General features: G+C 33.1%; 1 protein-coding gene across 1 annotated transcript; it reads right to left on the bottom strand.

Moving 5' to 3' along the window:
• Nucleotides 1-199: 199 nt before the first annotated feature.
• LOC120333619 (serine/threonine-protein kinase 25-like) lies at nucleotides 200-14,176 on the bottom strand. Its single transcript, XM_039400952.2, has 11 exons — nucleotides 13,474-14,176; nucleotides 12,890-12,991; nucleotides 11,569-11,697; nucleotides 10,238-10,294; nucleotides 9,741-9,849; nucleotides 8,468-8,625; nucleotides 5,726-5,911; nucleotides 5,195-5,331; nucleotides 4,646-4,799; nucleotides 4,183-4,319; nucleotides 200-3,644 (listed from the first exon to the last, which is right to left on the bottom strand). Exons 1-11 carry the CDS (start codon nucleotides 13,510-13,512, stop codon nucleotides 3,623-3,625), a joined length of 1,230 nt encoding a protein of 409 aa, XP_039256886.2. The 5' UTR covers nucleotides 13,513-14,176; the 3' UTR covers nucleotides 200-3,622.
• Between the last annotated feature and the right edge of the window lie 2,723 nt (nucleotides 14,177-16,899).

The following is a 16,899-nucleotide window of genomic DNA, read 5'->3' as shown; positions in this document are numbered from 1 at the left end:
AACAAGGAATGGGCAAACATAGGAGGGAACACGGACATCATCATGCCAGAGTAGCAAGAATTTTCAAGCGATGTTAAAGATTCGGTACTCTATCACATTTTGTAGTAACAGTATAGGAAATATCCCCTAATCCACCCATGGAATAATAACTTGAATTAATTTAACTTGCACATGAAGTACAAAAAACAGTCAAAAATAATTAATTTCAAAAATTTATTTATACTCGATACAATCCAGAGGAATTAAAATTCTATAACGCATTGCACTATGAGCACATGTGACAACACTTCATTATCAAGCATAAAAATTAGATGTGCCACAAAATGCTAGGTTTTCAATCATTCATTTCCAGAGAAGATTGATAAAAATTGCAGATAATGAAACAGGTTACAACAAACCTTATACATAATTCTCGAAGACATTAAAATTTGGCTCGAGGTTGAAAGATCGTGAAAAAAAACAACACACACCAAGACAAGTTAGAAATACATCATATATATAATAATAATGAGGGAATATATATAATATGTAGATGCTAAAAGGCACAAAATGTCAAATTGTGAAATGTAATTAAAATGTGGCTGGCAGAACTGAAAATGTGGACACAAAGTTAAACTGTTTAACTAAAAATTGTTGGTACAAAAATCATGACATAATTTTACTCAACAAAAAAGTCCTTGAAAAAAATGCCTAAGCAGAACTCAAATTCTGACACAAATTTAATCTTTATCCATGACAGATTGGCAATTGTCATAAACTAACTCAACCTAGAAAAGAGCATTTTAAACAGCAAAGCATGCAAAAATTAAACCTTACACTATTAATAGATAGATTTTGTAACATGATATCATTGCATCACATGTATATATTGATAGTTCTGTTTAAATCCTGAACATGTACCCTGGCACAGTTAGCCTGTGAGACCACAGACCATTATATTCAGTTCAATTCGCCATAATGAATTCCCACTCCACCAAAATACTCATACAATGGCATCAAAAGGATACAAAATGGCGCATTAATGATTATAATAATTGAATGAATGTATATTGATTTAATGAATATGAAAAGTGTCAAAATATTACAAATTAGTTCTCATCTAACATTCATGAATTCTTTTAGGATAGGATTTAAGAGGCTGATGTTGTGTAAAAAAATTTACATCCAGCACAATTTGTAATTTTGGTTCGCTGGAGGGTCTTGCGTTATTCTAAAATGTGGAAAGTGGGATTATGACTTTACTGACTCAGGTAGAGTCTTGGCAAAGGCTTGACAATACTTGAATATATAGATTCAGAAATTCATTAATCGGGGGTCGGAGGTGATACCCAAAGACTGGTCCTTCAATGTCTCAAACCCTTCTCTGAATCAATCCAAAATCCGATTCCCAGTGAAAAAGAAGTTGGAGACCAATTTTGATACATGTTCTGAGCCTCTGACAAAGAGCTATAAGTAGAGAAATGAGCCTGTAAGGCCTGTAGTGGGGCAGATGCATTCAATCAACATCATTATACATAAATAGCTGTTTTCAATTTTAGAGCATGTAATATATATTCATGAAAATTCCGTATAACTTCACTCGTGATAAAAATGAAGCACCCGCCTCGGTATCCTCGGAACTACAATGAAAAAATATAAAATAAAACTCAAAAATACATCACAAAATAGAATACATTGGACAAAATAATCAAAATGTTCAAAAAAAAAAATATATACAATAGCATTTTCCAACCAAACTCAAGTGTCGAGCATAATTACGACTGGAAGAAAGAGTAGATTGCGTAGTGTTTTTTACCGTCAAGAGGAAAATGATATACTCCGAAGCACAAGACATGACCCTTGCACAAAAGAAAATTTCACTGAATATTTATGTGTATAAACATACACTTTTTTTCAGGTTCATCAAAATTATCACTTAACTGGCGTTCATCCTTCATGTCTAAGATTACAAGTTGTTTTAGACACAAAAATTATCCAGAGAGGTAATAATACATTTCATTTGACAGGGAGACTGAAAAAAAATTGGATTCAGCATATCAGAAGCCTTTAATGAACCAAAATTTTTTTGATTTGAAATTGGACCTCTCTTTTTATATCAACATTTTGTTTATTATGTGGTGGCATTGTTTAACCACCACAATCCCATATACTAGTTTGAATTATTTATTCAATTTTAAACATATTAACAAGGAAAATTTGAAAAATAGAATCCATTTGAAATAGGGTTTGATGTTTAGAAATGCATTTAAATTTTAATATTTGTGCCACTCTTAATTGTTACCTAAAATTTAGACAAAATAGATGTCGGAAAATTGATCAAAACGAAATTTTAAATGAAAAAAATTGAGAAATTCATGAAAACACAATATATTCACACAAGAATTGTAAGGAGAACCAGAAGCTAAAACCAAACCAGAAGCCAAATCCTCAAAAAGTTTGAAGCTGGCTCAAAAATGAGGGCATGTGGCTATCTATGTTGCAAAGATGACTCTATGGTTTTCGAGAAATACATTTCTGATAACGCAATGAACAAAATTTGAAAAGCCTGGCTTGGATATCCCTAAAGTTTAGATCATAAGATGCTTGAACAAAACTGCTAAAAACGGTTTTATACTCTGTATGTGAAAAACTGTCTGGTGCAAACCATTATCAAATGTGAATGTGACAAGGAAGAGTAGGAATAAGAAATGACATTCACAAACATTTGAATATTTTTTACACGAGAAATGGTCTGAAAATCAGTTAGTAGGGACATGAAACTAAAATTAGCGATTAAACTAAATATAAAAAATTAGTATTGCTTTACTATTTGTTAATTTTGTATTAAGAGATTGCAAATAGAGTAACAAAGCCATTGCCATTTTGAAATCATATGCTGTAGGGCAGAATCATGAAACATGCCAAATTTTACTATGTCAAATGAACTCAAATGGAGAATTTTATCTAAAATCCAGGAAAACTGCAATTTTTTATTTCATTTAAACTGTATTTTTCAAATTCGATGATATCTTTCCACTCTCTTGCGAACGCAAAGATTAAAGAATAAAAATATTTCATAAAAATTGGTTGAATATCAAAATACTCTAAAGTGAACTTCATTGTTGGTTCACAAAAACACAAAGCAGGTAGCTTTTCATTCCAAGACGCTTTAAAAAAACACTCATGCATACTCATCATGAGTTCTTGAAATTTGGTCCAGGGATGAAAATGGACACACAAAAGTTTACATACGTTACGATCAGCATGCTTGAACTTTATATTATATCCCGGAAGATCTTTCTTTTTATTGATTGAGGTGGTATGCATAGGCAAATTCTACAACATTGAATAAAGTTGGAAACGCGGCGCTCAGGAAGTATGTGTACCAAGATGACGCACAACCTGAACCCTAACCTGGTACACATACTATGTTCAGGGTATGCGTTATCTTGGTACACATCCTTCGGAAGCACCGAAAACGCAGCCGAGCAGCGACAGTAATAAAATATTTGGTCTTTGACGCTCGAGTATTTTTTATCGATATTTGGTAGTACAAAACACTTATGGAAGAATCCTGGTGGAGTTTCAAGTTTTTTTTTTGCTGAAGAACGTAAAACATCATTTTTTTTATAGCTGAGTAAGATCACCGCGATGAGCCTTTGTATCTGGAAATGATTGAAAATACTGTTTAAAATTTTACTATCTAAAAAATAGGCTAAAACGGCATCTAAAATTGAGGCGGGAGTTCGAAGTCATCAATGTCGTCATGGATGAAATTTTCAAGCATAACTCAAAGAGCTTTTGAAATGACATATTTGTCTTTTGTCAAAATTAAAAAAAAAAAAAAGGTGAACATTTTGGAACAGCACAAAGTGGGAAATTTTCAAGCATAACTCAAAGAGCTTTTGGAATGACATATTTGTCTTTTGTCAAAATTAAAAAAAAAAAAAAAGAAGGTGAAAATTTTGGAACAGCACAAAGTGGGATTGATTTGCAGTTCTATAGCAAGAATCCCAGCATGAAATATATCATGATTCGATTGCGTTGACCTAGCTTATGAAAATATTAACATAATTACAGGAGAATTTCAATTTTCTTATTTTATGACGGTTATTCATTCATACCTTTTGTTCCAGACAATTTGAAGTCACACGAGTACGGTAATTAGTATAATAAACATAAAAAACAATGAAAACATCTTACTTCCGAAATCTATCGACTAAATTATTGACAAGTTTGTCGTTAATTCCTGGGCAAGTATTTTCAGCTTGTTCTAACGCTGACCTCATATCATCTAACGCTGATCTGTTATTACTGTCTTGAAATTTGTTTTCCTTCAACTGAAAGAAGAAGGTATTGATTACCGTTGCCGTGAATGAAAGTATAGATTTTTATGAAATTTTTCGGTACTCCCGAAGTATGTGAACCAAGATGGCGGACACTTAAAGGTAGAATGTGTACCAGGTTAGGGTTAGGCTATAATTTCAGATACAGATACTACTGAAGTCACTTGGCCAGTCCCCGAACTTGTAATAGAACTAAAATAAGGAAAATTGGAATAAAATTATGGCCTAACCCTAACCTGGTACATATACTACATTCCGGTGTGCGCCATCTTGGTTCACATACTTCAGGAGTGCCAATTTCCATCCCTAATACAACTTACCTGCTTCAAAACAGGTGTCAATAATTCCTGTAACGAACGTGACTTTATATACATGGACTTGATTCCATTTTCAAGAACGTTCTTTCCTGGTATTTTTACTGTGTCACCTGGGAATCTCCACTCTGGTGAATCTTCAGAATCCTCCGAATTTTCACTGAAAAGTAGAATTTATTTCTCAGATAAGAATGTATAAAAAGAATATCTTACACAAAAAATTTAAAAAGGAAACTTGAAAAAATTTAGCAAGGCGGTAAATAAAATTAGCATTCGCAACAGACAATTAAAAAAGATTTGCAGATACCAGTGTTTTTGTGGACAAAATCAGGTATTCTCAAGAGTTGGGACCCAAGTTCGTAGCAATCTCGAGTTGGTCATCAAATCGCTAGATATCAGTGGCTGCTTATACAGGGCCTTGTTTAGAGTTAAAGACGTGAATTTATAAGCGTTGCGTGGAAAATGCAGAAAAATAGTTTTTTTCTATTTTTCACAATATACTCGTTAGTCGTTAGTCCAAGAAAAAATACGAGTGAATCATTTGAATAATCTTACTCGTCAGAACTAGAGCTTCCGGAATCGTTATGTTCAGATTTCCATTGTCGATGTCGTTCAATCAGTTCAATAAGATACGACGTCTTTTTAGCTTGCTTCAAAAATCTGTGCTTTAAGAGTTCTTTAGCAGATGGTCTCTGTACGAAAAATTTCATAAACATGATATAAAATGGAAATATTTTGCTATTAAACAAATTTACAATCAAATTAAATTACTAACTTGACAGTGCTCTGCTGATTACCAGGTTATGGTTAGGCCATAATTTCATTCCGATTTTCCTTATTTTAGTTCTATTACGAGTTTGTCATTGTTCGCGCATAGGTTTCAGTCCCTTTACACAACTTGATATAAAGTAGGCGAATGGAATTAGTCACCTCCATATTGGTACACATACTTCTGGAGGGCCGATTACCCTGTACAGCTTGAAAGAATCACATGTGGAATGGTATCTATTGGAGGTTGCAAGACATCTGACTGTTGCAAGTGGAAGTATACACAAGTATACACTTTTATAAAATTTCATAACTTACATGTCTTGGTTCTTTGTTTAGGCATGCTTCCACAAATGTCTTAAATTCTTTGGTGAAGTTCCCGTCCAATGTAGGTGGGTTATTTTTTGGAATAAGAAAGAGGACCCTCATAGGATGAAGATCTGCATTTGGGGGTTCACCCTTCGCAAGCTCAATAGCTGTAATTCCGAGTGACCAGATATCAGCCTGAAATGAAAAAATATATAAGAAATGTGAAAAGTTGTTTCACTAATTAGGACATGATAAAACAAGCAACACTCAAATATATGAACGGAGGTAATCAGAACAGAGTGTTCCCTTGCGTTAAATTAAAATAGCGAAAGAATGTGAAAGTGAAATATTGGGTACATAGGACTCAGTAATCATTTGAAAACAAAATAAAACCCTTTCAGCAGCTTCAATCTAAGAGTATAGTGATAAGAAAGATGATAAGGTGGCTTAATCAGATAGTTAACCATGATTACTTGGATGATACCATGATATAATATGCAAAATGTTGCATTGGAAAAGATTTCTCTGGCAAAATGGGTACCGGTAATTCTAGGATAAATTTGAATTTCAATAATCTGATTTGTCGCTTCCTACTACTACTTCAATGATCTGTAAAATTTACCTTGATGAGAAAAGTATTTAATACGCAAAATCAGTATTCTTTGATACTCTTCTCAAACTAAATTTAAAGAAGTGACGTTGAGTATTTGTATCTATATCTTGGAACTAATTAGAAAACGATATCATTGGATTGCGCAAGATAAATCGACCAAGTGCCTTATAAGCCAGTGTGCCTAAGGTATGGATCACGTTGTGTTTTATGCTTTATTGCCAACGCTCAAAACAAGTACCGGTATCGCTTTAAAAACTGTTGTGTCCTTTAACCCGATGCCTTATGTCTGGATAAAACTCTAAATCTAAGCAAATCATTGACAGTGTGACTTATAAATGTCACGCCCCTATCATGGTCTGTAAAATAAGGTGGAATACCATTCAACATGGAAAAAAAAATCTCAACAAAATGGTATAGTGATTTTGATTATTTATTTTTTCGACAATATCATGTCAAATACCGGTATATACAGTATATTTAATATACAGGGTGTCCATAAAGTCCCTTTACAGTTTCAATTTGTTATGAAGTCAGTTCTCAATATAATATATTAACCAGATCTGTTGTTTTTAATCAGTAATCGTTCGAGTATTTTCAGTTTTTACTTCATTTAATACATCTGTGAGGGTCAAAACAATATGGTATCGATAAATTCCCTTTGCAATTCTAAAAAAATTTAAGACTTTATTGACAGCCTATATATTAGGATTGATATATAACTAATAAAGCTAGATTTTATTAGATTTCATGAGAACACTAATTCTTCACTTATATAAGGTCAGAAAGTAAACACAAAGTTTTTATTGGCACATTAATCATAAATCAAATTACATCCAACTTAGTGTAGTATAGAATAATTTAATACAGAGACAAGAGGAATGTCTAATGTAAATAAAACAGTAATGTAAATTGCATTGTAATAACATTCCAAATATATAACTATACAAATTTTTTAGAACAGTCCATGCTTTTGTTTTATTCCGTTAATACTAATACTGTATATATACATTATATAGCACCACCCTTTTTAAAATATACTGATACACATCTCAAAAATGGCCATAGAAAACACATACAAAAAGGTAATTTCTTCTTCTGAACTTGCTTGATGATAACATATCACCACAAATGTTTGCTAACTCCTTCTATTTGCGTACGGAAAAAAGGCCGCTATAAAAGCGTTTTCGTTTTGATGATGTCATCATAAGTACATTTTGTCGTACTTGACATTTTTAGAGGGGTTTACGATAGCACTTGAACAAGGATGAGAACAAACAACAGAAGGAGACCATTAGTATCAAGCAACTGTATGAAACATAATTGTACCGGCTCCACACATTTTTACATAGGTACATGGCGTGCATAAAATCCTGTTACAATTTCAATTTTGTTATGAAGTCAGTTCACAATATATCTTATTAACCAGATTTGCTTCATTTTAATCGGTGTTTACCAAAGATTTTTTACATCATTTATTACACCACTATTAGTTGCATAAAGCACATTAAAGTTCTTTCGTCTAATTCAATTAATACAGGATTTTATGAACACCCGACATACTATGTTTGATTTTTCCACCAGTTATTATAAATTTACTATGGAGGTTTTCTGCTTGGCAATGAAATTTTCAAGTCAAATTTTTTAATCTCTTTTTCTAAGACGACCGATATATATCTTAGTGCAGGGTTTATTAAACTGGGAACCCAGGCCTCATAACGGGTTTTCTGGGGGCCATGAGCCAAAGTCTTCAACAAGTACCATTTTAATGACTACTATAATTAAGTGAAGCAACTGTTATTTGTTTATTTGACAGTGATGCATTTATTCTATACTTATTTTGCTGGCTTTTTGTTGAAACAATGGCAAATAAAATAACTGACGAAAACTGTTAAAAGTGATTTTTTTTTTATTAAAGATCAGGGAGCCACAGAGTATTGAAAGTCTCTGGAAGAGAGTCACTGGCTACTTTGTGTGATCACTAGTGGTCCACTTTGACCTCCATATCAGTATTTTTCCATTTTGGTTGCGAACTCTCAACCTCTTGATTTTGCATGAAAATCAACCACATCGTTAGTCTTTGTGAAGATATATTTATATATTTCAATAAATAAAAATACAAACGAGATACTTTAATTTACCTTGAAATCATAGGCAGATTGTTTTATAACTTCTGGAGCCATCCAGAATGGAGTTCCGACGAATGTATTTCGTTTTATTTGTGTGTCTGTGAGTTGACCCGCAACTCCGAAATCAGCTAGTTTGACATCACCATACTCAGACAATAGAACATTCGCCGCTGAAAAAAAAATAAATCATCAACTTGTTTTTTACATTTTTGAATCCTGAAATAGGCAATATTAAATCATTTTCAGTTATGGTACATTAAAAAACAAAGGTACTCCCGTAGTATGTGAACCAAGATGGGGAACACCGACATATAGTATGTGTACCAGGTTAGGGTTAGGGCCATCTTGGTTCACATATTACGGGAGACGAAACAAAATATATTTTATATTCATAGTTACCCAAATTGGCAACAGGCAATGAACTAAAAAAAATTTAATATTTCAATTAGCATGCCAATCTACCTGATATTACAGATACAGTTACCAGAAGTGTATTTTTCATGAATAAAAATATTATATTTAACTTAGAGAGGAGAAAACCGATGAGGTGACTTAATTATATGAATACCACACTCTATCATTGTTCAGTTCACGCCTGCTGTTTTTTTTATTCACGCATCACTATGAGATTCTGCTCTGCCTAACAAATTTTATGAACTTGGATGGTCAAGAAAGCTGTAACCATAATGGACCAGCACTCACAGATTGTTGTTGTCTATGTCTACATGTTAGCTACCTTAGGTATCTCTAATGAACCTGAAGGAGAAAATACCCATCAAGCATCGAAACCTGATAAGATTATTTAAAATCTCATTATTCACTGATAAAGCTGTTTGTAATGTCTGGATTATGTTTGCTAATAATTTAAATGGAATATAGAAATTTGATACAAATTTAAGGTCATTTTTAAATTGATGATTTATTGTTTTCCCCCCTACATTTAAAGAAAATGGATTTCATTAAACATATTACCAGTATGTAACAATCTTAATTATAAAAATGGCAATAATGACCCAATTTCATTTCCAGGCCTGTTTCGAGACCATTTACAATTACATTTTTAAAATTTAAATTCCTAGTAAAGCTGTGAGAATCAGTAGGCTATTTATTTATATATTTCAAATTCAAATTGAAAATAAATTTTATTTTGTAAAAATCATCTAAAAAAAAATTCAAACTAATTTGGTTATGATAGAATCAAGTCATCTATAGTAATCCACTATTCCTTGATGTAATTCGCATTTCGTTTAAGTATAAATAACTGTTAAACAAGAGGAAAAAGTACCTTTCACATCCCTGTGTAGTTTTCTCTCACTATGCAAATAGTCTAGTCCTTTTAATATTTCCCGTAATACTGTTGCTATATAATGTTCTTCTATATCTCCAGATTTCATCTAAATAGTAAAAATATTGTCCTATTAAAAGAAATGAAATGTGGAATCGTGTCATATATCTATAGCAGTACTTTGATGACTGTAAAGTTTATTCTTATTAATTTGCGCTATTCAAAGCTAAATTATTCGAGTTACGTTTGTTAGTTATCACTGAGTAATGTGCCAAGAGAGGTCATTTTATTAAGGGTTTTTGCAAAAGAGTGAATAAGTTATAATTCAGAAACATTGTTTCAATGTGGGTAGTGAGTATATTTCTTCTCTTGAGTATCTTTGTCACAGAAGTCATGAAGAGATTGTAAAATGTAAATTCCAAATCAGGTACGTAATGTTTTCATACAGCTATCTATGAAAGAAACAATGAATTTAGATATTATTTAGATTCCCTTACCAGGTCCAGCGCCGATCCGCCGCCCAAATATTCCATAATAATCCATAGTTTTGTGCCCTGTAAGATAACAACAAAACACATTACAATTGTACATGTATCATTAATTATGTAGCCGGAACCCAAAGACAGACTGGCCGCTATCAAATTAATACAGAACAATGAAACTTGTGTTTACGGTCAACTCGTCATAGACAAGACCCTTGTATCCTCTTTCCGGTTTTGTGTTTTGTTTCTGAGAATTGAAAACCCTCTTTTGATATGATAATCCATCTTAAAAGCTGCAAATATTTCGTATTTCGAAAGTAACTTATGCCATCATAGAAAAACAGTCTTATCTTTAGATCATGTTTGGCATATGTTAAATCTCATTATTACATTTGATCAAGTAGCCCTATTATAAAAAAAATTCTTGTGGTTGTTAGTTAGAATGCAATATTTTTTATGATGAATTGTCACATCCTCATATGAAACAAAGTCATGTATAAGCAGACACTGACAGTTCAAAAGGCCAGTATCATTGTAAAAACTAAAATCTTTCTGGTACAGCTTCCCTGCCAATTTATTACACCATGGGTGAGGTGATAGGTATAAGATTTAAACCACAGACTTGTAGTCTGCAACACCAACATAGGTAGCTCCAACCCCCTCCCTAACCCTGACATGGGCAAACTACGGAGTGCGAGCCAGTTCTAGCCTGTTGGGTAATACAATCTGGCAATACAACGTAACTGAAAACAAATTATGTTTTAGCTATAAATAGCACAAGGAATTTGTTTTGATTGCGATTAAATTTAGATTTGGCACAAGGCTTATTGTTTTCCACTTCTGCTTTTGTAATACTGTAAACATTGTTCATAAAACGGAACTGTCATGCCACACTTATTGGCGCTCTTGTCTAGATGGCCAGCCAGTCTAGATGGGCAAAACTTTTGGCCCCGGGTCCAAAAATCTTGCCCGCCCTTGCAGCCATTAGCCTATTATAACAGTATTAAATATGTTTATCCACCAAATGACCAAAGTATTTCACTAAAATGTGAGTTCAAAAATGTTTACCTCATTTTCTCAATAAGTTTTTCTTTTCAAGTTTTGCCCTTTTGGGCTGAAGCCCTTGGAGATTACAAAATTGTTAACTGTTATCCTTATCCAACTTGAATGATGCTAATTATATTGTGGCGTGAAACCGTAAATTTTTAAGAAATCGGACTATGTTTCTCTATTCATGTAACCAACTGTACTAGACCATTCCTCAGACCTATTTTAGATTAGTTATTTACAATGTTGTGCAATTGGACAATGTGTAAATGCATCGAACAAAATAAAGTAATTATTACCTTTAAGTAAGAGCCGTGGTATTTTGTAACATATGGACTGTCGCACTGACTTAATACAGTGATTTCTTGTTGAATATCTTCAATTTCATCTTCTGCTTCTTCAAGGTCAATTATCTTTATTGCCACGACCTTGAAAATAATAAATATTATTGATTTCTATAATAAGATTACTTGATACTAAGTGTATCTGTTCAACGTTGAAGGTGGTGATAAAGAAAATTAAACTTTTAATGATGCATACTATTGTTAAACGTGTAAATTTCCAACTTTGGAACAATTTTGGTTCTTTGGCTTACAAATTACACATAAAATGATTTCCAACTTTATAGCAATTGAAGTTGCCTTCAAATACATTTAATAAGATTAACCACCTCGGAGCCGAATGTTCAATTCAAGCTATATTTTGAAAAACCATCTCCAGATATGAAACATTCAATACTTTTCTAAAAACTTCGATATTAAAAAGCAAAACAAATCTATTCAATCAAACTATAATTCAATTTACCGAAAAAAATGACATTTTCCAATGGAAGATATTCTAAAAAGTTTCTTAAAAATGTTACATGACTATACACTATTTCAAATATATACGGTAAGTATTAGAATATTTGTAATGAACACTCCTGTTCGAGCCAATACCAGAAATATTTACTTTCACTTCGAAGACATAATCTGAATAGATTAGAACAGACAGACAAACAAACGGCCTAACCAAAAGGGTGATGTAATCAGCCCATATTCTACTGAGTTACTATCTTATATACAACTGTCTCTAAAATGACTATTCATCCATTGATAAGTTCAACATTAACGTATCCTTTTACAGTTTCAGTGTGGTGGATATATATATAACATACTATGATGACATGTAGGAGTAAAAGGGTTTAACAAACAAACAAATATCACTACTTCCTGGTTTAAGATGTGATATGAAATTTCCCTATTTTGGAAACAAAGGGTCTTCAGGCGAAGCAAATTAGGATAAACTATTTGATGTTTTAAGCAAAAAAGTTACCATAAATTTCAATTCAAAATGGAGTGTTTTTAGTTTTAAAGAAATTTAAAACCTTTATCAGTTGAAATATATCAATACATTTATTAAATACTGAATTTTGATGTTGAATGGGGCAAATCAGTATGCAAAAAAATTAAAAAAAACAAGTTGTACCTATACATGGGATAAGATTTTTCATATGCCGATGAGGAGGATAGGTTATTTCAAATCGCAAAATTTAAAAAACACGTAATCTTCATAACGAAACATTAAATTAGTTAGTAGCTGACCATATGATGGGAATCGAATTACATAGATCTTCCATACCTCTTGCGTCTTATTGTTGATTCCTTTATAAACCTCTCCGAATGAGCCTTTTCCTATTCTTTCAAGCTTTGTGAATAGTTTCTCTGGGTCAATTATAGATTTCTATAAGGTAAAAGGATACTTAAAAAAAGCGTTGATGACTCTATTTAATAATATGGAATATTTCCAATTATAAACTTGTTATGTAAGACAAAAATCTGGGCGGAAGTGTATGCACCAATATGGAGGTAACTAATTTTGTTTGCCTCATTTACATGAAGTTGTGTAAAGGGGGATATTCACTTGGCTAACACAGACAGTCCTCAAACTCGTAGAACTAAAATAAGAAAAATCGGAATAAATTATGGCCGAATCTTAACCTGGTACACACACTACGGGAGTACCAAAATCTGCATCTACAAGACATCCACGCTTGATATGCATATACAGAAATTTATTCTGTTCCTGACAAATTGTTAATACAGGGTGACCCAAAAAAAGAGAATCCAGGTCATTTGAAACATATTCAGGTAAGTTCACAGGCCCTTAGTTAGTAGTAAAAATATCCTTGATGAGAAAAGTGAGAATTATTAGAAAAAGCATACCTGCTGCTTAGGAAAATTTACTTTTAATGGATTCGACATTCTGGTAGTCCGTAAATCCAATTATGAAAAAATTGTATCTGAATTTGATCTCACATTTCCAGAATATACTATTTATACATTTTCTATTTAACTAGATTAGGTGAGCTGAAATAACAAGTAAAAGTTAATAAACAAAAGCCAAATTCAATGAGGAACTAAATTTCAGCATTTGTTGAAATAAGTAGGATATCATTCCCGTCAATTGAAATTTAGGAACATTATCTGGATTCACTGTAAACAATGCGTTACATTGCTTAGTCCTACAAAGGCTTACCAAAACTGAATTGCCTAAAAAATGAGAATTTGAATTCACAACTGGCAAAAAGTTACATTTTCTAATATATATTAGTCAATATCATCTCAAGTGAGCCAGAAAAACATGTATAAAAAAGAGAATTCTATCGGTAAACTGAATTTTTGCGATGGGGCCGACAGGGGTGGTCTCTAATTTCTGAGACTGGGAAGTTTCATATTCACAGATGCTTGTATGAGGCTAGAAAGTAGATAACAAACAAGAGTCATATCAGTCATTGTATCGTTATCAACAATAGAGTGGAATAAATTCCAACGTTACATCCAAAATGTGGCTTTGATCAATCCCACTAAGCACTCAGATATAAATCCAATTTGTCTATTTTTCATTGAAATAGATCACAAAGATTCAGCTTTTGTCATCATCAGACGTTACTTGGTCTTCTATTAATTGAGGCAATTTTAAACCAACTGAATTCGCAGCTTGTTCTGTAGTCCTTTCTCCTGTCCCATAATATTTAGTAATAAGTTCGTCATGTTCCCTAGTACTTCGTAATAAACACCAATAAGTTGCCGCGTCATGATTTGCTTCTTTATGAGCGCGACAATATCTTTCTGAAGAAATTTGATTTGCTCGATATTTATTCAAGACATATTTGTACATATCAGAGTTAATATTTTTTGTAGATGCTCTTGAAATTTCTTCAAGTAGACTCTGACATACTCGAAGCGGAGGAAGTTTTAACGACATAATAGATAGTAATTCAAGTGTAATCTTAATACAGCCAACAACGTTAATATAAATTGTGAAAAACTCACAATGTTTCTTGATTTTCAAACTATATAACCAAAAAATGAATAATATAATTATAATAAATACCTAATATTAAAAAATATATGACATGAGGAAACTTTCAACACAGAAATGTACTTTTTGATACTTATTGATGCAAAGCCTGGGAGGAGAATTATGCCAATAAGACGGCGTATTCACAGTCTAAAATGCTTGTCAGTGTTCGAATAAGAGTGTATGACGACAAGTGCAAGATTAACTTCCATATCCGAACTTAAAAAAATTTAATTCTCATCAGATGAACACTTCAAGTACAGATCAGAATAAATGAAAAGAGAGAAAGAGAGATTTATTATTTTGTCCACCAAAAAACGGGTCTAGTATAGTTTAGTACCACAAGTACTTCCAGTGGGCGTAGCATATTTAAATTTGGAAATATGTTATTCCTAACCCCTACCTGACTATGCTTACAAAAAATTACGTCACTACGACGTCACCATCGCGCCGCCGATAACGAACTCGCTAACGCCGGCGATCTCCCTTCTATCGTGATCGTTGTGGCGAGCTATCGAGAGAAATAGCTTGCTCGATTTCGGGTGATCGTCTGCGCGTTTTGGACGACCATCCGCATACTTTGGTGGGCCTTATTACGCCACTGTGACGTCGAAATGACGTACCGTAATTTTTCGGTGACGTAGTTAGGTGGGGGTTAGGATTGACATATGCAAAAATTGTTGAGCCAGGTCAACTAGAAGTACGTGTGGTACTAAACTATACCAGACCCCAAAAAACAAACAGTCACCAATATGAAATAAATGTGTAACACAAATAAAATTGCTTTGGTATTGACGGGAAGGAGAGATACGACCATGCGGTCATCGAGGTCAACTCCTAGCCTATTTGCTGATGTTATTAAGGTTCACATTGAAGATGACTATTAGAAAAGTTAGTCTGTCAAATGACAGAATGATACTTTTAAAAATTCTTTGTAATCTCAGAAAACTATTACTGTATTACAGTATTAGGGCAGTAGGGAAGGACATGTTTTGTTGAGAACTCATTTACAAATGAAGATAGATAAATTTTATTTCGATTCATTCTCAAAAAATAAAACAATACACAAAAAAGAGAATGGCGAAGAATATGTAAAGTGAACAAAACCTGAAAATAAGTTTATAACGTATTAAACGTGTTCACTCACCAAAGAAAGAAAACAAATCACAACAAACATAAACATGAATATAAACGGTTGATCAATTGTCTGATATAGTATAGGATAGGATTTACATATTTATCCCGGGGGAGAGGAAAGCCGATAAGACGGCTTATCCATATGGCGAACCACGGCCTCTCGTCCGGTTACCATTCCAAGTCTGGTATGGGATTAGTTATATTGTTTGTTTTCGGAGGCATGAATCGACCAGCGGTTACGTGAACCACCCAACGGCGGCGAAGAGTCCAGCAATCCTCTCGCACATAACCATCCCTGCATGGGATTCGAAAATTTATAAAATCGAATATCGAAAATATTCAGGCGTCTAACTTTAAAAATGGAACCCGATGACAGGAAAAATTACAAGACACATTAATTCCTCTCTTCCTATAGTTTAAATGCATTTTACAAATCAGCAAATAGCCACACTACAATCCTGAAAACTACAGAACTGCAGGAATCGCATCGCATTACAGCAAGATCCTGAGATCTGAAGATAGCACCGTTACAACAGTACAACAGCTCTGCCAGTCAGAGAAACAAATAATTTATACAATGAACTCACCCACTACAGCTGTAACCGGCTGTGGACCAAGACTATTGAACACAACACTACACACTCCTGAATCTATATGAGCAAACTCGAATCTTGATTGGCCATTGATAGGAATATGATACGCCCAAATTCCACCACAAACATGATAGTGACGTCAGAGGACACAGCCCGCACAAATGTGGCTGCGGTTCCGTGATTCGCACGATAAAACTACAATACGACAAATGTTTTAAAATGTTCATTCCGACGTGCACGAAATCGTGAATAACTTTCTTAAAATTTTAATATAATATATCCAAAATACGACATAAATCAGATACTGAACTTTCACAAGTGGCTATCGTGGACTGCCAAGCTCAGACAATGTTCCAAATCCAAATTGAGTCGAATTTGGCTCTTTCAATTATACTTAAATGATCAATTTGTTTGGAAGAGAGATATTTTCAACAATAACATTAACACTACAAGTAAATATATACAATACAAAATGTGTGAATACAATCGATAGGATTTGAATGAGTTATCAACTTGAAGGATGCAATTTTTTTTTAAATCAAATACATATGAACACAA

This window comes from Styela clava, chromosome 15 (assembly GCF_964204865.1).
Source record: "Styela clava chromosome 15, kaStyClav1.hap1.2, whole genome shotgun sequence".
Classification (NCBI taxonomy): domain Eukaryota; kingdom Metazoa; phylum Chordata; class Ascidiacea; order Stolidobranchia; family Styelidae; genus Styela; species Styela clava.
This window is presented reverse-complemented; position numbering and strand designations above follow the sequence as displayed.

Coding starts and splice junctions, on each gene's coding strand:
- LOC120333619 (XM_039400952.2), bottom strand. CDS start 13,512: ATGTCGAATCCATTAAAAGTAAATTTTCCTAAGCAGCAG. Junction 12,992..13,473: donor TAAATTTTCCTAAGCAGCAG/GTATGCTTTTTC, acceptor TTTACCTTATAG/AAATCTATAATTGACCCAGA. Junction 5,912..8,467: donor AATCTGCCTATGATTTCAAG/GTAAATTAAAGT, acceptor TTTTCATTTCAG/GCTGATATCTGGTCACTCGG.